This window comes from Sylvia atricapilla, chromosome 1 (assembly GCF_009819655.1).
Source record: "Sylvia atricapilla isolate bSylAtr1 chromosome 1, bSylAtr1.pri, whole genome shotgun sequence".
In the NCBI taxonomy this organism is placed as follows: domain Eukaryota; kingdom Metazoa; phylum Chordata; class Aves; order Passeriformes; family Sylviidae; genus Sylvia; species Sylvia atricapilla.
The window spans coordinates 92,721,369-92,747,220 of NC_089140.1; the positions used below are offsets into that span (position 1 = coordinate 92,721,369).

The window sequence follows — 25,852 nt, forward strand, 5'->3', positions numbered from 1 at the left end:
CTAAGTGATCACAGGTTAACACACCTATAATGCAAAGATTCATTTCAAAACAACACCAGCTGAGCAGTAATTTCTTCAATGACAGTAGCAGCACAAGCCTGCCACAGTCAGAACACCCCAGTAGCTTCAAAAACTGCAGGGATGCAAGGCTAATGAAGAAACTCTAAAGCTAATGCACCATCAACATTTAATAAAATTCATCAGAGATTAATTTTCTTCAACATTTGCTTTCAAAGAGCACCAAATGATTATAAATTGTTCTGTCAAACAACCATATAAATCTCTGATTTTCCAAAAACCTAGGAAAAAGTTAGGTTTTTAAAATATGCAAGATGCCATGCAGCCAATCATTTCAGTCAGGCATCATGCTTGCAACACTCAAAGGCTGGTGCATCTTCCAGTATCACAAAATTCTCCACTTCCACAACCCAGCACATATTTACAGATTTCAAAATGATCTTCCTATGCAATGGCATCCTTTGCCTTTAGGCAGATTGGCAGACACATGAAGTTATGATTTTCATAAATCCATTTTTAAAGTCCTACAGAAGTTTGTTTCCACATCTAAAAGTTAGTGTTAATGTCACACTTACATTAATACTGTCAAATCAGAAAGGACAACAGTATGTGTAATAGAAAAGGAACAAACAAAATCCGTGTATATCTTCTAATATCTTCAGAATAGATGCAGCTTTGAATTAATAATTCAAGAGAGAAACAGAAGGACTTCCTTCTCCAACTTCATTTCAGCCAAAAGCAGCTAACCAAGTGACGGATGCATGGAGATAAAAAACAACTCCTCCTGATGAGCCATTTGTCTACACACTTGCTATGCAAGTAGTGTGTCAAAGCTACATTTGAAATGTGAGTGTCTTGGGCAAGTTTTTCATTTAAATCTATTTATATCTTCTGTCCTCCAAGTATAATCAGACCTTCCCTATTGACAAAGGCAAATGTGTTGTGCTTATTTGCTTAAGCTATTAATATATAGAGCAAGGGGGGGGAGGGAAATGAAAGTTCTGCAACAGTTCTCACAAATTTTCAGATTATATTGTCTTTCTTACGCAGACATGCTTTTTATTCAGCCAGTCTGGCTGATGTTAAGCTTGCAAAGAGCTTCCTAAATATTTCCAGGAAATAAAAAATACAGTGCAAGCATAAAAAAAGTGCAGATTAAAGAGACATAGTGCTGCTTCACTTGTACACTTTTCACAGAAAGAAAAAAAAAAAGGAGTTTTCCCTAACCTCTTCCCTATAAATTCACCCTAAGAAAATTCCCTTCTTTCTCAATTCTTTGTCATGAAAAATCACCAGCCTTCAAAGGGCTTGAAGCCAGACATATTATACTTCCACTTGGCCGCTATGTTTAAATCACACACACAGCAACACATGGAGAGGTCTTATCAACTGTGCATGATGCAGAATGCAAGAATTGTCCTTGTAATTAGCATTTGGATGAGAAGCACATCAGAAACTTGTGTTGTTACAGCACTAACAGATCAAAATAGAATTTTTGGCAAAGTCTGTGAAATTCAATGAAAATGCCAACTTATACTTCAACAAGGACAAGAGCACAAACTGCCTCCTTAAAAAAATGGTAAAAAAAAGAGTGAGCTTCAATGGAACATTAACTATATTACCTATGTATAAGGTATACCCTCTCCCCACCCACCACAAGGCATTCTCAAAGTACTGCTTTATCAGCAAAACTACTTCCTGAAAGGCTTGATTTACACTGTCTAAGCAAGTTCATGTCCTTCACAGACTGCACTGATTAAACCAATATCTTTCAATTCACTGACTTAGCACATGCAATTAAACATATCACAATTGTAGAGCTAAAGGAAGCCTATAAAGAAATCAAATAACAGTTAGGGGAATTTGGAGCTCACAATATCAGGTATCTGCATTTTATCTATATATTTCTCTAGGCAGGATTGATCTTGAATCACACATTGAACTTGGTGACCTCTGGTTCATGGACACAAACCAGGAACTTCTCGCTTGTCACTGGACAGCTCCAACTCCAGAAGTTTTTTTCATATATGCTGATCAATGATGCCAGGAAAGTACTGTTATGATACACCACAGTTTTTTAATTTTTCCTTCCTGGAGCCATCTCTCATGTGCTCTTGCAGTCCTGGCAATGACAAATTTAAGTCTGCCTGAAAAACGTGTTTCTATCTTCTTGTGTTTAACCAACACTGTGATCTTTTTGGTTCTGGAGAAGGTTTTTTGTTTCTTGCAGTTAAGAACAAAAGGCTTAGCAGCTGTCCCATAATACATATCCTCAGTCTTTTTAAACCCAGATTAACTTCCACAGGACATTTTTGAAATGGATTAGTCAAGCCATGTAGGGTTTGAGAGGTAAAGCAAGGTGTCCTGCAGATCAAAGTCCTTTGTAGTGTTGTGACACACTCAGCTCAAACTGAATGAAAAATTTAGGTCAGAGAAAAAGCACATCACAGAAATTACCAAAATATACTAACAGCTTCTCTCCTACCTCCTAGGCAGAGGTGAATACTGCCACCAGAACAAAAGCAGTCCAGACCAAAATACCAGACAGCTGAGAGTGGCATGGACTCTCTGAGATCATTCACATCCATCTGGACTTTGCAAAGATGCCTCTCCCGGAAGCTTTCTGTGCTAGTGAAAGAGCTTTCTGCTCTCAACTCATCCTATGCTCCCCATCACTGCCTCTTTTACTTCCACCAACACCAGTCAGGCAAGTAACTCCCTCCAACCCAATTCAATGAATCAGAGCCACATTATCTTAAGCATTACCAGAAGCAATTTTTTGCTAACGCATATTTTGACTGAAAAGGACTAGAAAGCTACCATTTGCTGCCGAGCTGGCACGCAAAGGGTCCTAAGTTTTTGGGATAAATTAATATAATAACATCTTTCATGAGCTCAGGCAACCGTACAGCACTAACCTGATAAAATTCCTCATACCGTAAGAGATACTCAACAAGACAAGACGAGAACCTTAATGAACCATAATGTTTTTGTGCTTCTCACCTTTCCTAATCTCTGGGGATACATTCAGTGTCCTACAGTATTCTCTTTTTCCTGTCAAACCAATACTGTCATCTGTAGTAGTCACATCCATCCTTGTTTTTGTTCCCTGCTGCCCTCCACCATACGATCAATAGCTCTAAATTATTCAGAATCAACTGTATTTCAAAAAAATCACTTTCTCTTTGAAAGCACATCTGTACCACACCTTCCTAATGCTGGCAAAGTCTGAGCAAGCACAACAGTCAAGAGCATCACACAGAACAAAGTGAAACATCAGAGCTACAATGGCTCCTGCAGTTGAATATGGATTTCAATCCAGTGCATCTGACTTAACCATCAGGCTCTTCTCGGACATGCCAAGCAACAAGACAAGAGGCTACAAGCAGAAACTAATGCACAGAAAGTTCCACCTGAACACAAGGAAGAACTTCTTTACTGTGCAGGAAGAAGTTACTCAGAGATGTTGTGGGTAACTTCTCAGTGTGGGAGTCTCCCTCACTGAAGATACTCAAGAACCATCTGGATGCAATCCTGTGCCATGTTCTGTAGGATGACCCTACCTAAGCAGGGAGGTTGGACCAAATGACCCTGTGGTCCCTACCAACCTGACCCATTCTGTGACTCTGTGATATTGTACTGCGCTCTTCAATACTGAATTGCATTAAGAAAAAATATTTCAACCCATGTACACTACTCTTTCTGCTGTTGCACTTGTCACCCTTAGCTTCCTCCAGAGCATATAAAAAGCTTTCCATCCCATTCTCACTACCTACTCTTTATATCCCACATCTCCAATTTTGCCATCAAATCCTGTCCATTAGATACTCCTCATTCCCTTTTGCTGTTCTCCCTCAGGAGTCAGGCTCCCAACCACACAAGAATACATCCATACACCTATATCCATATAAGGATTGCAAAATACGCAGTGAATGTGTCTAGGTGTCTGCTACAGAGAAAGTTATGTATATTTTAACACATATTAGCACGGAAGATGACACTTTGAGAAGAGCCCTTTCTTTAATTTGCCAAATAAACATCAGTATTCTGCCAGAATCACAGAATGGCCTATCTAGAATAGACCTACCTGTCCAGGCCTATCTCGACTTCAAAACACACTTTTAAATTTCATGTCTGAAAATTTCAACACGGTTCAAATCCACGCACATCTCAAGAAGGGTGAAAGAGCTTCACAATTTCCCTCAGCCTGCAGAACCCGTTAGTCACAGGTTGGGTGACACACTCATTTCACTTAGCATTCCTGGAAACAGCTGCCATTGTCTCCTCCCCCAAAAAGAAGAGCATAGCTCTGTACAATAGGTTTCTCCTCCCAAATCCTGCAACAGGTTCCATTTCACTTTGGCTGTTGCAGTAATGCAGTCCCAAAGGAACGGCGCTCACAAAAGCCTATAATCCCATTTCACTGTGGAGCAGTTTTGTTCATAAGCCACAAAGAAAGAAATATATCCCAAAAAACCGCTGACAGAAGCTAAACAGCTGTGACATTCCCAGAGCAAAAAATATGATTAATAGTCTCAACTGTGAGATGGAAAGAACATTTTATGAATGTGTGACCATCACAAAACTCACTCTTCTAATATTAATAATGTACAATGGGGAAAAAAAGAAGAAAGAAAAATTCTTTCCCCCTCCTTTCTAATATGAGGCACTCCTATAACAACAATGCAAACTAGGTTTTAGGCACAGGAGAAAACGAAATTAAATTCTTACTTTAGAGGCTCAGGAGGGAGTTTAGTTCCTGAAAGGTTAATCTGCATCAAAGCAAGTGAGCTGCTGAAAAACTGTTTGAAGGAGGGAGGGACTTCTTTTCCTTTTCTGTAAGCAAACAAATTCATTAAGAAACAGCATTTAGACACTCCTCATTCCAATAAATAGTGAACGCAAGCCATCAGAAATGTAATGATCTTTTACAGTTTAATTGCTCTACCTTAGGCAGTTCTGTAATCAGTGGCTCTCAATTAGCTTAGAATTATAATGTCATCAAAATGTTGATTCAACAAACAATCCTTACAACTGCACTGCTGCACAGAAGACATTACTATCTACCTTCTGTTTGTGAACTACAAAGAATGATCATTTAGGTCTGGTTAATAGTGAACATACTTAACATCTCACAAGCAGAAGATCAAACAGGACATGAACAAAACCCTGAAATTGCTTTCTCACCACCAGAAATAATTACTCAGTGCTAGAATACCTTGGCATCAATTAGGTGTTATCTCTGATAAGGACTCAAAGCTTCAATCTAAAGAAAATGGAAGCTAGTATTTCCTACAATGCAAGTACCCCAAAAAGTAAATGTTCAATCTCAAAGACTTTCAAAAGGAGTTCCTCCTAGAAGAGGACAAAACAGGACAAAAAGCATTTCTAACCGTCACCAAATCAAGAAAAATACAAACTTTAAAAATCATATATGAAAAGGAATCAAGTCAGTCAGACTTCAAAGCCTGATGCTCTGCCCTTTAGAGACAAAAGATATATAGACTTTCTGCTGCATCAGTATCACACAAACACATATTAGACAAGGTGGCTTACTTTACAGACCTTTAGCAAAGAGCAGAAAGGGAAAGAAAATACTTTGCTTAGAATAAATAGTACCTATTTCATCGAGCAGTAAGACTTCCAAGGCTTTGTAAAAAAAGTCTTAGATTTATTATTAAAAAGAAGGGTGCTACATGAGCATAAGAAATTATACGCCAAAATACTGCAGGAGTTGAGGGTAATGACATTTAAATTGTACCTGTGAGAAAACAGAGTCCTCGAGAGGCTAAGGACAGCTAGATGCTGAAGACATCCACGAAGGAGGGCTCCACATACCTGATTCAAAATAAGGGCAAATCATTTTACTTTATATTAACTCAAGAAAGTACCATGGGATAGAAGGCAGGGAATGTTTCCTTGGTATTGAAATATATAAAGGAATAGTCTTTACCATATCTAGCGCACACTCCGTGTTGGATAAATCCAGGTGAACAAGGGCGTTTGGCTGGGCCAAAAAATTGTACAGGCTCTATAATTATTGGACAGAAAGAATTACAGACGTTAACTTTTATATTATGACAACAGTTACTGGATACCTACCTCTCATTGCATTTTCAGCTTTTACTATAAAATCACTGAAACTTCACCTATTCAATACTATCTGTTTTACTTTTGCAGACTATGGTTTCTTTAAAATGGAGAAAATGGAGCTTCGACTACACTTATCCAACATTCCTCTTAAAGCACAGGTCTTGAGTTACTACATTTAACTTTCACAGCAGATGATAATTAATTCAGATGATAATTAAATAAAGATTTGTGATGTCATTCAGATTGCTGTTACATTTCAGAAAGGCTAATTGGCTTGTAAGTTAAAGCCAGACCCTTTAAGCATGGGGGAAGCAACTAATTTGCACCTTAAGTCCATGGTTAGTTCTTAATATCAGCTGCACATTACAGGTTTAAGGGAGAATATAGAAGAGGTAACAAGATTTTAACAATGATGGCGTCAGTACCATATAGAATACATCACATAAATGTTAGCATATGTAAAACTTCTTACTATACACTGTGTCATTTTGGGCTCTTTTTAGTTTCAGAGAGCAACACAGAAAGATATAAGTGTGACCTAATTCTCAGAAAACTGGAAAGCTCAACTCCACATGAAATCCAGCCAAACAGTGAATGCTTAACATTTCTAAAATAGACCCATCTTCCCAAAAATTAGGTCATTTAGCCCCTATACCTACAATACAAGAGAGGTCCCCACTTAAAAAATTTCCATGCTTTCCTAGGGTTTATTTTAATTGCTAAGTAACAGGATTTCCTTGCTCCTGTTAGAAAACTGATTCCACAGATTAAGAGACCTCAGTATGAATAATCTTTATCTTTAAACCACACATCTGACAGGCAAAGAAAAGATCCACTTTCCGTATTGATCTCTTAAAATATTGTAGGTTGACCCCAGGTTTTTTAAAACACTGCCTGGCAAAGATTTTTTTATTACATTTTATTTGACCTTTTGTTTTACATTATTTACTACGTTATTCTCTCAGAGTAATTCACTGTGTGTCTTTACTTACATTTAACTATTTATTTGCTACCTTTAAAACCCTGTTGTCCCACTGACCCTTTCACCTCATGCCTGAAAAGGCTAGTTCTCTGAATATGCTGATGAATCTGCAGGTAAGGTATGTGGAAAAGTCAAAAAGTCATATCTTACTTTAAATTATGAGATTGGCTAACCATAGTTTTGCATCTTCTTAGATCTTCAATACTTAGAATTCAAAACCTGACAGTTACATGCACATAACTTTTGATGTGAAAGAGAAATGCAAATGTAACAGTCAAAAAGTGAATATATACAAATTGAGAATAAGTGGATTTCGTTACGGAGGAAATAAAGCTCCACCTTCATGGCAATTGATCAACTGAACAAAGGAGTCTAAAAAATAATTACATTCTTCAAAGAATCATGAGTTTCAACAGTATGTGTCTAGGAAGTGCACAAATTTATTTATACAAACAAAAATATTGAAAAACAGAAATTAATTCTTTACAAGTCAAAAGAAATAATTTGTTTCCAACCTTCCTATGGAAAATTTGTAATACTCTTATCACTAAAAAGATGATGAGGGCTTTTTAATGGCATTTTGTGACTTTCAAAGAGAACTCAGAGAGAATGGTAAGTCCACTGAAAAAAAGTGGTACCCTTGCACTTTTCTCATGTATCAGTAGAAGCCAAAGACTAAAGACATGAACTAAAATATGTGTATTTTTTTTAGTTATGTGGGGCAGTTCTCTGACTTTATACCAAAGAGCAGAAATAAAACTGTTATTTTTTATCCCTACTAAAACTGTACAGAAATAAAGGTCAAATAGGATCTGAACAAGAAGGTTTTTGCCTTTCTCTCACCCGTTAATTAAAACACCCATTCATTATCTCCCCAGGGAGAGGGAAGTCCTTACCGAGAGATCATCTCCGCGGAGCGCGTTCCCTGAGAGGTCTAGATAGATGAGCGTGCTGGTGATCAGCGAGTTGGCACTCAGTGACTGGGAAAGGCTGTTCACCCCTGCCAAAAAAGAGGTCACAACTCAGCTGAGCTGCCTCTACACAAAACTGGCCCGGAGCCTGCAAAGTGCGCAATTCCGGCGAACACAGACACACACAAACGCTGAACGACTTCCTATTGCCATCACTGAGGAACACAGATCACCAGGCAGACATGAGACCTTTCCCTGACACAGCACGTCCAGTTCCACCTGCACCACACTCTCCCAGCTTCCCTCATGCAGCACAGTGCTCCAATATCCACAGTATGTCCCATATCCAGGATGTATCCAGATCCATTTTTCAAACAGATTTAAAAACCACAGTTTACTCCGTAATTTTAAGTCAATGTCTTCCTACAAACAACAATATTTAGATAAAACTATTTGTGGAAGTAGATGAAAGCATCTGTGGAGGACCAAGTACATTAACAATTATAATTGCCGGAACTTCAAAAGCAACTGATGAGACCTAGAAATTAAAAATATTTCAATTAATGTATTTGCCTGCAATTTCATAAAAATAGTTAATTAAAAGTACCCAGAGATGCATAAAGACTCTCAGTTGCTTATCAGAACAAAAACATATTTTTCACATTAAAATTAAAAAGCTCACATTGGGAACAAACCAGTCAGGGCTTTCTTCCACTGAAACTTCTCAGCCTTTCAAAATACAAATTAGGACATGGCTATTTCTGATTCCTTCAAATCTAACTTTCATCTGAGGGCTCTGCAGCTTTTCATGAACTTGTCAATTTATTGTAGATTTTCTTTGCTGCCTTTTAAGCACTACATGCATGTGTTTCTTACATGCATAAGCATCACTGTGTACTTTAGTTGATGCAGCAGTTCTTTTCTAAGTGCCTGGCCAAAGCTATAAAGGCGGCAAGTGATCTACACAACATTCAACAATTTCTCAAAGCTGGTCAGTGAAATTGGATGGACATTCAATGGATGAAACACATCCAGTCTTCACTTAAAAACTACTATGAAACTGATTTGCCAGTGAAGATGTGGAAGAAAGAGCTAGCAAGCTGTTTCTGGAGAAAAAAATACCTATGTCAGTGCTTTAATTTTCTGAGCTTTCAAATATTAAGCCTCCCATATTAGTAGTATGGGTCCTGGTTTCAGGAGGCTTTTGAAACTGGAAAGTATCAAAGCATAGCAACATCTGAGTCAAATCTCAAATCTTTTCTGCTTAGTGTCATTTTTATTTCAGCTTGAGATGGTGTTGTTGAATGCACACCCTATTGTTAAAGGTAAACTGCAAACTAATACTTTGCAAAACTTCAGAAGATCTAAAAGCTCTGTTTAAATGCTTGACATTACAGCTTTGGATTCACTTTAGTGAGCCTTCTCAACGTTTACAAGTAACAAGAAGAAGAAGGAAGAAATGCAATTTTGTCCTGGTTGCTCAATGGTACCACGCTATCAGTTGGGGTTCCAGCTGGGTAAACTATGAGCAATTCAGCATGTACAACCAAAAACCAATTCTGGGAATTCAGAAGCAGTGTCCGAGTTTGAGGGAGAAGAAGACCTATCAAACAATTCTTAAGGTTGTTGTTTGTTTCATGCTTAAAAAGAACCAACTGCTCAAAATCAGCCACATCGGTGAAGGTGAACAATGTGAATGAGGGATTTTTTTAATTAGCCTCTGGCTTGGGGTCAGAAAAGCAAGCTTTATCTTTGAACGAGTATACTAAAATTTCCCATTTAACCAGAATCTTCAAATCAATAAATTTATGTTTGAACTTCACACTACCTCGTCCTATACTCTAACAGTAATCTCACTTTCATTTGCAGACAGTCTTTCATGCTCTTTTACCACTCTCAGGAGGCTCAGACTGTTAATAGCTCTCAGGAACTTTGAGATACAATATTTGAAGAAAGATCAGCTGGGAAGTTGCCACCTGAACTTCACTTGTCAATCTTAGAAACTAATCTCAAATAAAAAGCACTTTTAAATAGGGTCAAAACCTGCAAGGGATTGTTCTGAATTTCTGGAACATTTAAAATTTAAAAAATTAAATATATAATAAATAAAAAGATTGAAGGAAAAAATACATGCACTTTGGAGGCTAATGAATCCAAGATCCAAGGACTCTTTTAGACTTTTTCCACCGAAAGTATTATAAGTTCAAAAATAGCCTCTCAAGTTAAAACCGAATCATTACTGTCTTCTTAGGTTAGAGAGAAACTGACAGCTTTGCAGCAACCTGAGTTGCTTCAGGTCCTGAGGGTTGTAAGAATTCCCATTTTAAGACAAAGCATAAGCTATTTTTAAGTAACACTGAGGAGCTGCCATGGGACAACATTAATGCTACAATGTCACTCCAAAGGTCATCAGTATTGGATGTACTGGAAAATATTTTCAACTTTTGCTTAAAGATCATCTTTAAAAAGTATGTTTAAAACCTTCAGATTCTTTTAATAACCTCAGAATTCACTTTCACTGACAAGAGTTGTGTGGGTAAACTTCATCAAGCTGGCATTTATTCTTTATGATGAAGGAAATGTTGCTATAGTGTTCTCTTGACTCAAACTTCACAACCACTTGCTGAAGTGATTCAGCTCACATGAAGAAAAGTAGAGAATGAATGAATATACCAGAACTGCAGAAATTGCTGTTAAATTCACAAGTATCTCATTTCAAGAGTACATGTTACATTAGTTAAGATTCTTAATCAACTGTCACCCAAAACTGACTTAGCAGTAGAAAAGAACAACGCCAGAGTTTAATAAAAGTATTCTTAGTGAAAATAATTATTTAAGAAATTTACCTTAGGATTTATTGTTTACTTGACCATAAGAAGAGCCATAGCACTCATAAAAAAAAAAATAAAATAAAAAGTCCTTTACCCTACCCACATTTCCCCAGGTCAGTCCTTGAAGCTATGGAGAATATAGAATCTGCACTTCACAGAGCAATAATAAACAGGATAAAAAGGCATGGTTCTATCTGTTATCAGCTAATGTCCTTTATACTGTTAACTCAGTCATCTTTTCCAGGTCATCAACATCTGCAAAAAAGCAGCAATAACGTCAGTGTGGTTTTTCTATTTTTAACACCCATTACCTATAGAGGGTAACGTGGGTTGGTGCAATCCGTGTAAGAGGTCACTGGTTCTGCTATTTGTAAAACAAAAAATTCCTGAAAGCTTCTGACTTGTGTTTCACTGCTGTTATCGCTTTTAAAATATACCACACCTTCAATTACAATATCAAATCAGAAATTTGTAAATTATAAAACAAAGAAATCTTTAGTCAGAGCACGTTGCTCACCAGCCATTGTCACAATGCTTGGTTTCATAAAATAACTGTGTACAAAACATTTGGAAATTTCCCTACATGCTTTTGATTCAGAGATCTTTTTGAAGCGCATATGAAATGTATTTTTGATGTCAATCCTAATTCCAGTCTTCCTTTATAGTACAGGTTCAAACTCAACCTTTACAGAAGCAAGTCTGAGTTTATCAGAGTGCTGAAGGATACTCAGAACCCAGCTCACGGTTCAGCAACCCAGGCTGCAAAAAAAGCAGCTGCACTGTTGAGAAAATACATGTAATTAATTCACAAAATAATTATTTTATAATCTGGTAAGAAAAAGAATTTTTGTATATAAATCTGAAAGTTTTAGAAAAGAATATGAGGCATATTTATAAAACATACCTTTAGGTGACAAGGAGGTTTTAGATAAATTTAAATGCTTCAGTCCCTTTGGAAGTTTGGCAAACTGGATGCTCAAAGATGACACACCTGTTGGGGGAGCAAAGACAAAATGGATGTTTTCAGGTGAGCTCTGTGACTTCAGGTTTTCCCAGCAAGGACAAACTGCATCAGTGACACTTGAGGAGGAGCTGCACTCACTGTGCGGGAGGGCTCTGTCATTTTATGAACCATTTACTGATAGGAAAATTTGTTTCTAACCATGAGTTATCCTCCTTAATTAGTTTTAAAACTGTTTATAGTTTATATTAGTTTGTAGCACACATACTTTTGAGAAGGAGTCAAAGTGAAGCTATTATACACACACCAAGCAGTCAGCACTTGAATAATCTGGAGGCTTTATGTTTCAGAAATAAAACTAAATTTAAAAATCTAGGCATAAACTAAAACTCAACAATGCTGTTTCACACAAAACTTCAAACTATTTTTATTTTCTTTTAAAAGGAAGGTCTGCCAAGGCAAGAAAGCACCCACATGAACTAACATCACACTCTTTTTCTGAGGCAAACCCTAAGAGCCTGAAACCTTTACCAAGTCATAATGGCCACTTAATGGCCTTACAGCAGCCTGTAGGCCACCAGCCAGGACACAGGCTTGGAAATGCCATAACTGCTTGCAATCATAAACAGTAAAAACCTATTAAGATGCTGACACAGACTGGACTACCTCAGCACAAACTCAATGAAAGAAAAAAACCATAAGAAGACACTTTTCATTAAAGCCTTTACCCAGTGTGTCCACTCACAAATTTCATGCTCCATTTTTAGCAAAAGATTGAAATCTGATTAAGAAAACACATCCTAAATAGCAATGCAACTAAGCTGTGAAATATTTGTTAGAGGAATAAATCAGCACAGAAACTCCAGGCTTAACCTGAGGTATGAAATACAGTCGTCTACAGCAATTCACTTGAAGAGAAAAGGGCACAGAAAAAGAGGCTAAAACCTTTTACTTGACTGAAAACATAGTAAATTAAAAAGCTGATATCTTTCCACATACACAGACATGAGACAGTCTGTGAAATTGTAGGTCACCTACCTATGTTTACTCTGTTTTTATTCTGTTTTATTTATCATTGATAATGAAGGAGGCAGCTACCTTGCAGGTACTGTGGCAGGGGTTTTTTTAATGCTCTCTGTAAAAGCATGTTGTGTGCAACACCAGTGCAGCTCAAAACAATACACAATTTTTTATTTATATTGCTAAAACATTAGACTCATGAGACCTTGGAATCATTTACTGTAAAGCACAATGGTAACCAGATATCTTCACCAATTTTCAGCAAGAATGAATCAAATCATACTAACTGGATTTTCTTTCATAGCTCTATAAGGACAATCAGTATCACTAAGGAAACAACAAATGTAATTTTTGCTGTTAAGCATTTTGACTAAGACCTGCAGCAAAGACTTTTGCCTCTTTTAGCTAACAGTCTGCAGATTACTTATTGTTCTAGCCAAGCTGAACAATTTTCACATTTTACTAGCACAGGGGTTAAGTTACAACTATAAGATACAGGAATCAGGTGCAGAAAAGAAAAAGTGCTTCTGGTTATTTTGTCCCTTGAACATCCTTTCAGTCACACTTTTTTGCTAATAGTACAACAGAGATGAGAGTTTACATGGCCGAAATGGAGCTAGCTGCATCCAGGCACACAGTTTGGAATTTGAGTACTAACAGGCTTCAGTATGTTTGTTTTGCATTATTTTTAACAAAATACGAGATTAAATTCTGATCCTAGTAGAGCCAAAAGCAAAACTGCCATCACTTCAGTGTGGCTAGACTTTTACGGACAGGACTGATAACAAATTTTCCAGGTGTTAGCCTCACAAATATTGACAGTACCATAAAGGACAGCCAAACACAAGTTAAGAGACCAGTCTCAATAAAAAAAATCACTGCATATAAACACTGCACTGTATTTGAACTGAAGAAAAGTCCTTTAGGTAAACTAAACCCACTTCCCATGCTGTTGGAATTCGGATAGTTGCATTAATATGTAATAATATCATGCCTTCACTCATTGGTACTCAACAATATATAATAACTTAATGTATGTTTGTGTTCATACAGGGTACAAAATGTTCTTCTCCAGAAAACAAACAACTCTGTGCTTTCCCTTATAACTGCAAAATAATCTAGTTCCAGTTCCTGCAGGTGATTTTTCCAAAGGTATTTTCCAAAATCCATGTTTCTGTGAATCTCCACTTTTACTGGTGAAATCCTTTCTACCACTCCAGTTTTTCTAAGTCAAACCTACCTTGCACCCAGAGAATTTTCTTGAACTGAAAAGCTGCAATATTTGCACATTGCAATTATAATTAATTTCTAAGTACTCTATAACCTATCTAATTCTAATGAAAAGGTCAAATCCTAATTGCATATTTGATAGGAGAGGCTGAGATAATGAAAAAAACCCTACTAATTTCTCTAAGTTGTAGTTTTTGCATTTCATTTTTGTATTCTATGTGGATACTGTGGAATGGCTTGAATCTGTAGGTTTGTTTCAAAGAAAGCACCCCATGGATATGTTTAAACAATGAAAAAAAAGATCCCCTGCACTGTAGAGTACCCGATGTTTGGTCAATTGTTTTGCTTCCAAGATAAAAATTAGTTCCTTTGCAAAAAAACCCTTTCAAATAACACAACCTAAATACACTTCTTCAAAAGCAGAATCAACAATGTAGCAGACTTTTTTCCAGCCCTCAACAGAAATTTCTGTAAAATGCAGTAGGCCTACGGCACATTGTAACCATAATGTTCTTCAGCAAAGCACTGGCTTTCATGTGATAAGAATTCTTAACGAGGACAAGCAATAATCAGCAGGGAAGGGGTAATCAGAAGAGTTAAAGCAATTCATGCGAACAATTTCAAATAAAAAATACTCAGAACAGGTTAAAAACAAAAACATTATCATACTTGCTTCTAGTCAAAAGAAAAGTGATACAGATGTAGAAAGAAAAAAAAAAAAAAAAAACCCTTTCCCTGCTATTTTCTTCTCACTGAACCAGAAAAAAAAAAAGAGGAGACACATACAGAATTCTGTGCTGACAACATTCTGACTCCATCAGGTTGTAGTCAGAATGAACAGCTTTTCTATTTTGAACTGTGACAGCGAAGAGAATAGAAAATTTCCCCCAAACAAATCAAAGAAAACAAGGAAAGGTTCACTCAGTAAAATTCTTATTTTTCTTCTAGCCCAACAGGAGCACAAGATAGTCTGATCCCAGGACACAGTGTGCCTGGAATGCATTAAGTGAAGCAAATGGAAATCTCACAGGGGCAGCACTGAAGGGTCAACTCCAGACTGAAAGAATGTAACCTTATTTTAAAAATAAATGCCTCTTGGGTGAAAAAAGAGTAGACAAGGGAGAGGAATGACTTGATATGTACTGAAATCATGCCTAGTGGTGCCTAGTCTGAGAAAAGCTGAGCTGTTCAGCTTGATTTTCCATCCTGTGGAGTGAACAGCACTTTGCTCCATAGGAATGCCAGTTATGCCCATATTATTGAACATCACCAAGACCTCACAACAGGGCAGGCTAGCACAGGGCTGAGAAAAAAGGGGTGATTTTTATACTGAAAAGAAATATGGCATTACAGCTGACATAGAAACATGAAACCACCAGAAAAATATAATCCAAGAAACAAAGTTCCTTGTGCTTCACCTTTCAATTGAATACACTGCTTTTAAAAATGCACACCTCTTAAAAACTAGAGAGCTTTTTTTTACCCTCTAGTCCTAAACAATCACTGTGTTCTATCTTCTTTTAAAATCTAGGGTTGGCTTAAGACATTTAAATATTTCTCACCACACCAATGGATATGCATAAGTCAAAAAGAATGGCAATTCTCAGCCATTCGTGAACAACAGAAATTTACAGTAGCATTACCCACAAAACAATAACCTATTTTTCAGGCAAAGCTGAATGGAGCAGCAATAACCCCCCCTATTACGTTTATAGAAAGAGAAAATGTTACAGTACCTCTATCTTCAAGTGGATTGCTAGCAAGGTTGATCGTATGGAGTCCTGAGTTGGGATTATGGGCTAGGGCACTGGCTAGTTTCTGTGCAAAATCCCTGCAACAAAAAAGAGAGGGAGAAGGAATCCTGTTATCTTCTTTGTCAACAGCCCGTTCAAAGGCTTAAAAGCATCAAAGGATTACTAGACACAAGTGGCCTTTCCTACTGCAGAGCACTAACTCATTCCTCGTGGTTCTAAACAATGCTTATCTGGCTCATTTGATATCTTTCACAGGGAGTTACTTCATTATTTATTTATTCTGTGACCCAAGACACTGAAGAGTACACAATCAAATCCTAAAATGCTTTTGACAGAGATCTGAAGGTATGAAACAGGAGTTACACAGAGTAACTCAAAACTTGACCACATCTTCCATCTCTCTGCACACTACAGGATTTGGAGATACACATCAACTTGTACACCACCACCTCCTTCACCCACAAGCAATCCTGCTCACCTGCAGCTGCTTTCTGCCAATAGTCACTCAAACAGATGTGCTTTGTAGCATATCCAGAAGTATTTCTAACCTTATAAAACAGCAGGAATAGCTCTCTCAAAGAACAGCAGCACACTGATGAGCTGGTCTTTTCCTTCTTTTTATAGTGAGGAGTATCAAAGGGCATGCCTGGCTGGTCACAGTCCCAACAATGGATCCAAAAGAGATTCAGAATATCACTTCTGTAATGCTGACAACAGCCAGGCCAGGTAGCACAGAGAGCTTTGAAGCAACCTTAACCAACCGTGGTAGGTAAATGTAGGAGCATGACCTCTGTTCCAAAGCCACTTGAGAGGCAAGGGAGCAGTGTCCCATCTGAAAGCACTTTGCTGCAGCTGGACTGCCACCACCCACAGCACCAAGCTGGAAGCTAGCTTGGTTTTCTTGCACACCACACTGTCACACTCCGGTGGAGACATGTTCCTTGCATGAAGTCAGAAGGTTGGTGTCTTATCAGCTCTAAGACAAATCCTCAAACCTGTTCTCGTACCAGCTGAAGCTGTGGTAAGATAAGGGACTAGATCTACTGTGGGCTTTTGATAAACTGGGGCTGTAACTTCAGTGTTCTTCACCTAAGTTAGACACTGAGATAGAAAGCAAGACTATGCATTGAACTTCCCTCTTCCTTTCACTCCTTAAAGTACATTATCTTTCCCCCTGTAGGCCAGTGGTGGAGAGCTACCAAAATGCTGATTAACACTGCCCTCTTTCCTTGGAATAGATCCTGCCTACCATCAAACTCTGTGCTGAGAACCACAGTGGAGGTAGCATCATCCTCTTCTAGTACTTGGAAAAGAAAGGAGACAGAACAGCAAATTGCCTCGATAGCTTTTGGTTATCTGCAGTTGCAAAGTTTACTGGAGTACAGAGATGCTCCAGGGAAGTTTAGTTTTCCTTTGAAATCCTCTGTCCTTCTGGAGCTAGAACTGGTTCCAGCACTGCAGATGTATGATGAAGGGCTGCCTTTAGGAAAAACATATTCTCTTCCTAAAATACAAGCAGCATGTGAATACAAACACTCAACAAAAAGAACTTCTGGACTTGACACTTTGCCACCTGACAGGCCCCAGGGTCTCCTGCTTTGCTACCAGCTGCTGCTGCAGAAGACTGTGGATTTCCTGTAGGTCCTCAGTGACATTTGCCAACACTGGAAATCCTCCAGCATTTCAAATGGTGCTAGATGCCTGCCCTTAGGCAACTGAATTAAGCTCCTTATGTCCAGCCAAGACAAAACTCAAATTTTTTGATTAAAAAGCAACAAATCCTTCCCTCTTGAGGAGCTTCCTCCTCTTCCTTTATCCTTAACAGATTCTTGTCATTACAATACTTTGTCTATACCTCCAGGCTTGTTTACAAACTCTGCTCCAGCTTTTGCCAGCAATATAGGCAGGATTACGTTTTGGACAACTAGAGCATGTGTGTGAACTACTCAGCAAAGCTATAGCAAACCAACCTCCACCAGAAACTACTGGATTATCCATACTGGGCTCACAGGGCTCCAAGGCTCATTCTGGGAAAAAAAAAAAAAAAACCAATACAACAAATAACACACACTGTGTAGCCTCTGCCATAAACAGAGGCACCTTGGCTCTGCTCATGGGGGGACATCTCTTCCCCTCCTTTGTTCACAATTTGTTTCAAGTCACAAAATTTGTTACTTCTTTTGGCTGCACAGAATATGTGGTATAAGTCTGAAAGTTTCTATGAAGCATCAAGCTTGCTCCTGTATGCATTACACAGCCATGCTTGGCTGAAACAAGCTTTTTCAGGCTTGGAGGTAAAGCTCCAAAAAGATTCAATTTAACTATACATATGGCAGACTAAGCATATTTCATGAAGGGAAAGAATACCACCAATCTGGAAATCTCAGACAAATAAAGCAATTCCTTGAGATCTGTCTAGACAACATCCCTGTAACAGAAAAAAAAGAGGATGTGTGGGAGGAAGCAACACTGTTAGGTCTAAGGACATTAAGACCCTGTCAAGAAGGGCAAGATAAGACTTGACATGACTGTCAAAGGCCCCTTGGATACCAGGAACAGGCACTTCTGTTGTTCCCCACGTGGCAGCTGGCCACTCCCTTTGGAACACGGCTGCATGGGACAGCGTGAAAGGAGGCAGGGACATTCTGCCTGCCAGCTTTCAGAGACCATGTAAGTGCAAAAAATGAATCATTTGCACCAGTTCCTGCAAACAGACCTTTGCAGACTGGGAAGTCTGTCTGGCAGTTCCATGGAAACCACACAATATCCTGAGTTGGAAGGGGCTCCCAAGGATCGACTCCAAGCCCTGGTGCTGCACAAGACACCCCAACAACCCCACCAAGTGTCTAAAATTGTTGTCCAAATGCTCAAGGAGCATCTGGCAGGGTTGGGGCCACATCAATGCCTCAGGAAGCCTGTTTCAGCACCCAACCACCCTCTGAAGAAAAAACCTTTTCCTAATATCCACGTTCTTGCCATTTAGCATCTCCCAACAATGTAGGCCAAGGGCAGCTCCCACTGTACACAGCCTGTGCCTGTCAGGCCAAGTTGCAAAGCCTGGTAGATACCAAAGCCCACTCGAATCAATAGGCTGAGCTGCCCACTCAGAAATCAGTATTTTGGTTATCACATATTGTCCGTTCCTCTAAAATACCTCAGGGATTAATCCTCTTTTCAAGCTCATTTTTCTGGGTCAGCCTGAATTACTCTACTCTCCATGAAATCTGGACATCATGTATGCTAATTAAAACACCTACCAAATCATCAGTGATTGCTGTATGCATTGAAGCCTTCCAATGTTATCTAAACTGCATCCTTTATATGTAGTTAAAGTAATAGCAATGAGGATAAAACTTCCAAGAGCATCTAAACTAACACAAATCTTATCAGACAGGGACTTTAATTTGACATCCTGTTTTTCCCAACAGGAAGTCCACACTTCCCTAGTTCTGGGTCGTTATTACTGCTACTGCACAATAGTTTGCTGTTTCATCATTTTTGGAGGATGACAAGTGTTTATGAGGCTGTGGCCCAAACCAAATCACAGAAATGAGTGGCTGGAGATAAAAAAGAACAGAATCATCTTAAACTGACTCTGCCGCAGGAAGAAATATGCTCTTGCAGCTGCTCGGGTTATTTCTTACAGCTTTACTCTTGGTAGCTCTTTCTTAACCCTGGTTTGATGTTCTATCACAGCTCATTAAAAATGACTGGTCTGTAAGCCATGAGAAGGAAGATACTCAGCAACAACAGGGTCCCCTAGCAAACAGAGATGAAAAAAATGGCAAAACTGACAAATGTATCCTTGGCAAAAACAGACAGTGTTGATCAGAACAGATACACACCAAGGCACAATGCCAAACACTCTGCATGTAGATGGAGACATGAAAACCAAAGTCACAGGTTGATTATCTGTCAAGTCCTGTTAAAACTGAAAGCAGTTAATTCAACTGTGATAAATTAAGGTAGGCAACGTGCAAAGGTAGTCAACATATCCTTTAATATTAACGATTATAACTAGATTTCATGGCTCATACTGGAAGAAAAATGAGATTAAAACCAGGGGCTTATGTTTGAGTGACAACTATTAAAGGCAGTGCACTAGGGATCAAAAAGTTACGTATTATTCCAAACTAGACCTCAAATTTCTTGTGTCATGTAGGCAAATTTCTTTTAAAGGCATTTCAATGAAAAGTGCACTTTAAAAAGGAGAAAAAGACTCCAACAATGTAAGAAGAGACAATGTAAGGTACACCAAATATCTCCCCTGTGCTTCTTTCCCTTTATTTGTAATTCTGCATAGTGGTCTGCTTCTTGCACCCTTATGCTGCTTTTTTTAATTAAAAAAAAAATAATTAGCTCTAGAGTTTATCTTGTCTACATTGTCTTGGACACTACCCTAACACTGAAACAAGCATTACAATTACTAACTAGCACAGCTGGAAGTAACTTGAACTTTGCTTCTATTTCCTGTGAAGGGAGAAAAAAAGGCAAATAACTAATAACTACAACTTACTGTATTTAAAACATATGCTAGGATTTAATTGTATGGCTTATTTCTGTGCATCTTCCTTTTAAGTCTATGGCAAGCCATTAAACTTACTGATTTACTTTCTTCAAAAAAGTTGTTAGTGTAGAAGTCCTGTTATATTTGAGCAGACAGCAATCCACGTTAAGATAATACCAGCTCATTTGGAAATGAAACAACAACAATCTGTTAGGCAAGATGGAATAGTATCCTTTTTTTAACAAAACCTAAACCACTGTTTTTTGAACGATAAAAAGGTGGTTGATACTTCGATTGGAGCCATATTTGGAGAGCAATAGTACAGGCCAGTTTAAGGTTTACGCTTTGAAATAATTTTGCTCCACTTAGCCCAACTGCCCAAGCAGAATCTTAAAAAACATAAGTTTAAAGAGATTTCTTGGACATACCCTCTGGAAAACCTGCTAAAAAGCTTGTGATTAGATGCTTGTCAGAACTAGGCAGACATTGAGCACAGCTTTTTTAATGCTTATTCCGGCTAACATACACCACACATCTCTTTTGGTGGGAGTAAGCAGCATCTAAAGCAACATTTCACGGGAATTACTTACGTTCTAAGCCCGGCATTCTCTAACACCAGTTCTTCCAACCGACTGGACCTACTCACCACTCGCAGTATCTGCTCACAGAGATCAGTGGACTGCCACAGAAAAGACAGAACAGTGTTAAAGAACACAAACACGGAACAGGACAGTTATTGAGTTAAGCTGTACATTGCAATGGGATCCAGGCCACAAACACCTTCTTGTCATACATAAATAGGAAGTAAAAATACCAGAAACATCCAGGAGAGTCAACAGAAGACTTCTGGAAAAGACTCAAGAGAAGCGGGAGGCAGACTAAAAGCAAGTAACTAATGAACCAGGCCACTTAACCAAAAGGGGCAGAATTTTGGTTCTGCCAATGACATATAATGACAGTGAAAAATCATGTGGCTCAGAAAAAAATCTCACTTAATTTTTAGAGAAATCTTATTCATATGCATGCTACTCCTGCAGAAAAAAGTGGTAACTAGTGCAAAGGAGAATAAAGCCTGATCAGGAATGACAATTAAACACAAAGAAAGATGTTAGAAGGCAAATAAAAATAAACAAAACCTACAAGAATCCAAAAAAAACCTCAGAGCTGAAAGCACCCTTGCTAGAGATATCCTCCAAAGACTCCCAAGGACTAGTGGTGAAGGGCCAGTATATTTGAGTATGGATTCTTCCAGTCTATGCAGAAGTAAATCTCATCTCATTCTTTCTGTTCTTGAATTCTAGAATTTGCACGGATATTTGCAAGTACCATGAACAAAACATGACAACAAAAGAGTTTGTTTGCTCTGCTCATTCAAACAGAGAGATAAAACCATAATTATTCAAAAGCCATGCAATGAACCTCATCACGTTTTATTATAAACTTTTATTTTGCTTCTGGATTTGACTTTTCTTTTTTCCGTCACAGCTCACATTAGCCAGCATTCATGTGATGTCCAAAGCTGAATTTCAGTCAGGATCATGAAGTGCTGAAACTATTCTGTTATCTGATTTTAAAAACAACAATGTGACATTCATACCTGGGATATCTTTGTCTCTAATAACTGTCTGACATTTTTTAGTTTGTGTATTTTTCAGGGTTTGGGTTTTTTTACTTTCAAACTTAAAAAAACCCCAAAACCAAACCCTAAACAAAATAAATCTGCTCTACCACACACATAAAATCTTATTAATCCTTTGCACAGTAAAGGTTGACAATTTTTCATGAAGACTCTCAACTCGGCCATCTTCCCAATACTTCCTTTACCATCCATGTTTTAATAATTCAGAGCAGTATCACAATCTTTCTACAGTAGGGTGACTGCAAGTGGAAAGTTTTATGCCTGTACTATGAAACCACTGTAGGTACTGTGTATCAAACACAATCTCAGAGCAGGCAGGACTCGTGAAACACAATGGACTGGATGCCCTCCGGATATGTCTGACCTCATAATGACCCTTGGCAGTGCTCTTATGGCATGGATTTACTGTCCAACGATCTCATTTCCTCGTTTTTTGACTTAAAAATGGAATATGTGGAAGGCAGGAGGCTGGGGTTTTTTTTAAGTAACGGATGCATTTTCTAGACTGACAAAGTTTATTTGTTTTCCACAGGAAAGTGCTAAGAACAAACCCCAAAACATTCACATAAATCTATCTCAGATAGATAGTAGGGCTGGTTTTTGTTCTAAGCAAACTACACCAGCCAGTCTTCTAACTAAGCAAACTATCTCATTTCACTGAAGCAGAAACTGATTAATTGCATTGTACCTTTTAACAGTGTTGATTTTAACAGCAAACTACAACAGCACTAAAAATACCACCAGCTTCATTCCATTCATAACATTGAGAGAGAACTACCAGTAGGAAAGAAGTTTTTTGCCTACTCTTTTGTCAAGAATCACATATGTTCCTATTGAATTTTCATTGAAAATGATAGCTTAGTAATATAATGAGAGCTTTATGGATTAATAAAATGGCATCAAGACAAGATTGAAACTTTAATATTAATTTTTAAAGGCAAAAGCTTCTGGAGGCAAGCATGAAAGCAATTTCTCAAGCAAATCACTAACTCCACCTGTGACTATAAAATTTCAAATTTAGAAGAAATAGCATATTTTGATGTATTTAAATTGTCACTGAATTACTGCTTTTCTTGACCCTTTTTTCAGAAGTCCAACTTGTTCAGACATGCCCTCTTTTTGCTTTTAGGAATGAAAATGATATGGAAAAATACCAGGGCCACACATCAGTGCTTTGGAAAACTGGGAGAAAAAAATGAGAAAGTTACAATAAAAATTACACAGAAAAAAGTGCTTTATGCAATAAAAAATCCCCAGAATCTCAGCATTTTCTTTTCACCTCTAAAAAGCAACTAACATTTCTGGGTGCTTTAAAGTTAGTTTTCTTTAAGTCACATCATATTATCTGGGGGAGTCAGCAATGCCTAATGAAGTTTTATGGGCTACTACTATCAACCAATGAAGCTTTCAAACTATATTAGTTGAAATTTTGACAAGACCTGACTCTCAGCAGTGTTTTAAGGTGCTAATTGACTATACAACGATTTTTATTTTCCTGATACTATTCTGAGAAAAAAAAATTGGCAATAGATTGCCCAGGTGTACTTGCCTAAAAAATTTCACTTTAAAACATGTAATAGCATCCTTTAAAACACAGCACAGCCTGGTAGAAGCAGATATATTGTTTCAATTTATTACTTACTAATTTCAGATCCTTGGAGGACAGCTTTGTAAACCACTGATTATACTCCAGAGCAGCAACTATAGGTATTAAGTCTCTAGAAAAAGAAAAACACTTTTACACACAGTTCATACAACTGTCATTTGAAATAATCTCCTAAGTGTTCTTCCATGTCTCATTCCCCATAGCTTTGCAATGCTAATTGCCTACCATCCCCATTATAGAAAGCTCTGCATTCTAAAAAACAGCAGCAGTAGCTGCATGTCTTCCTCTTATTTTAATAAAAATTTCTGACTGGCCAATTGGCATCCATTCTAGCATGAATTTTGAAATCAAGAATTCGTCTGGGCTGCCATTCCTACTTTTAGCATAACTTTTTCTTCAGCCTGTGACATGTTTAAGCTCCTTAATCACCTCTAATTATAATTTAGCATGACGCTAAAAAGCTTTTTGGCAGTAGGATGATTTAATGTAATTCCATGACTGAATGCTTCTAGAGAACACCTCCTTGTCTCATCTCTATAGTTAAATTCCCCCAGGAAACAGGAGACCTGCAACAGGATAATGCGACATTCAGCACAAACCCTCCTTAATTGTGAAAGGGATTTCATAAATGAAATTCTAAATTATTCCCTTTTTCTTCATTCCAAGCCTCTTAACATGATCTGCTCTCCCTCTGTTAAGTTTCTCCAGTAGCAGACGTTGATAAATGTCACGTCTGCACGCTACCCTCCAGCAGAACCATTCATCAAGCACTATCACACCATTTAGCAGTGCAGCACTTGGATCAGTTTGGTGCTGCATATTAAATACTTATATACACCTACACAGAGGTTTAAGAGCTCCTTAGAAAGCCCTTGTCTTCATAATGAAATAAAGAGCTGTAACATACACAAACTGACTTATCAAACCAGCAAAACAGCCATTCAAGCCTGTTTTTCTAGGGAGAAATTTAAAAATATTGGCTTTCATAAGCTAGTCCAACCACTCCCCCCCTCCTCAGCTCTTCATTCAGGACATATGCAGGTAGGCACAGCTCTGCACTCAACAGGCAGCACCCTTCTCCCATCTTCTTTTTATTCTTCCTCTCCTCCAGTTTTCCTCTGCAAACATGCAGACACTTGGGGGTGGTTGATAAACACACAGGAAAGCCAGGAGACAAGGCGACATCACGTGGACAAGCATTCCGTAGGCTATATTGGGAACTGCAGCTGCCAGATTTGGAAGTACAAGCATCACTAAGGTAACAGATCGAAGGTGCAGCATTCTGCAGCAAAAGACTGTAGCCCACAAACTGAGAAACTCATGCAAATAGACCATTTTCACACTCCTGCACAGGAACTAGTGTGGGGTGCCCTTCAAGGATTTAAGCCATCTTTCCATCTTGTTCACAGCACACATCAGGCTGTGTGGTGAATTTGTTTCCACAGGCACAGCAGAGACTTAGCAGCTTCATGGAGTGTATAGATTTATTTCTGTCCACCACATTGTTTTTATTCCTACACTCTTCATCTCCATGTAAAGCAATAACTAACTGGTGAAATTTTAGGTGAGAAAAAAAAACAACCCAGAGGTACTTCCCTCTTAGGCTGGGCAGGCAGGAATCTTTCCATGGACTATGGAACGTCCACAGAGCAGACAGAGAGGTCTGCTCCTCCTCTAGAGGTCCTGGCGAGATCAGTAAGGCGGTAATGAATTTATAGCTTTGATGCCTCTCTTGTCACTGCCTTTGCCTTGGAAGTGGAACGAATATAAGAGCAATTTTTCAGGTGAAATTTTATTCATGCAGCTGAAACCAGGCAGCACAGCTGGGCAACCAATGGGCAGGCTGACCCTGGTGGAGCAGAGCTGTTCATGCTGTGGACCACCACCTCCAAAAGCACCACGAGCATTTGTAGTTCAGCCACCGGCAGCAGCCCAGTTCCTTCAAAGGAACAGAGGGACAGTGATTGGGGATCAACAACTGCAAGTGTTCACACTTCCAGGGAGCTGGTAAGGCAGCTTGGAGGGCTGGCAAGAGCCCAGGAACTTCTGGGCAGGAGAGTGGCTGCAGACAGAACTTGGCTGAAGCTGTGCCTTTCTCCCCTCTCCTTCTCTGGCTCAGGAGGGAAATGGCTGAAGGACAAGGGGTGCCCATCTCAGTGGCAGAGCTATGACACTTTCAAGAAACATTTAAAGATGAGAACTTGCAAATCAGCTGGGCTGATTTGTTTTAAAATATTCCTGTCCAGCTGCATCAGTGTTTCTTGAATAGTTTAGTCTTCTGCAGAATCCAAGGCTTGTTT

The 25,852-nt window shown here is 38.5% G+C and overlaps 1 protein-coding gene across 2 annotated transcripts in view; it reads right to left on the reverse strand.

The window, feature by feature from the left end:
* Positions 1-25,852, reverse strand: part of CARMIL1 (capping protein regulator and myosin 1 linker 1) — a 191,666-nt gene that overhangs the window by 73,515 nt on the left and 92,299 nt on the right. For both annotated transcript variants that reach the window (XM_066328029.1, XM_066328021.1), the window contains exons 9-16: positions 23,589-23,664; positions 20,898-20,986; positions 15,783-15,877; positions 11,740-11,826; positions 7,990-8,093; positions 5,972-6,049; positions 5,780-5,856; positions 4,750-4,854 (exon numbers count right to left, since the gene is read on the reverse strand). In XM_066328029.1, the coding sequence (XP_066184126.1) occupies positions 4,750-4,854; positions 5,780-5,856; positions 5,972-6,049; positions 7,990-8,093; positions 11,740-11,826; positions 15,783-15,877; positions 20,898-20,986; positions 23,589-23,664 (711 nt within the window). The remainder of the gene's footprint in view (positions 1-4,749; positions 4,855-5,779; positions 5,857-5,971; positions 6,050-7,989; positions 8,094-11,739; positions 11,827-15,782; positions 15,878-20,897; positions 20,987-23,588; positions 23,665-25,852) is intronic.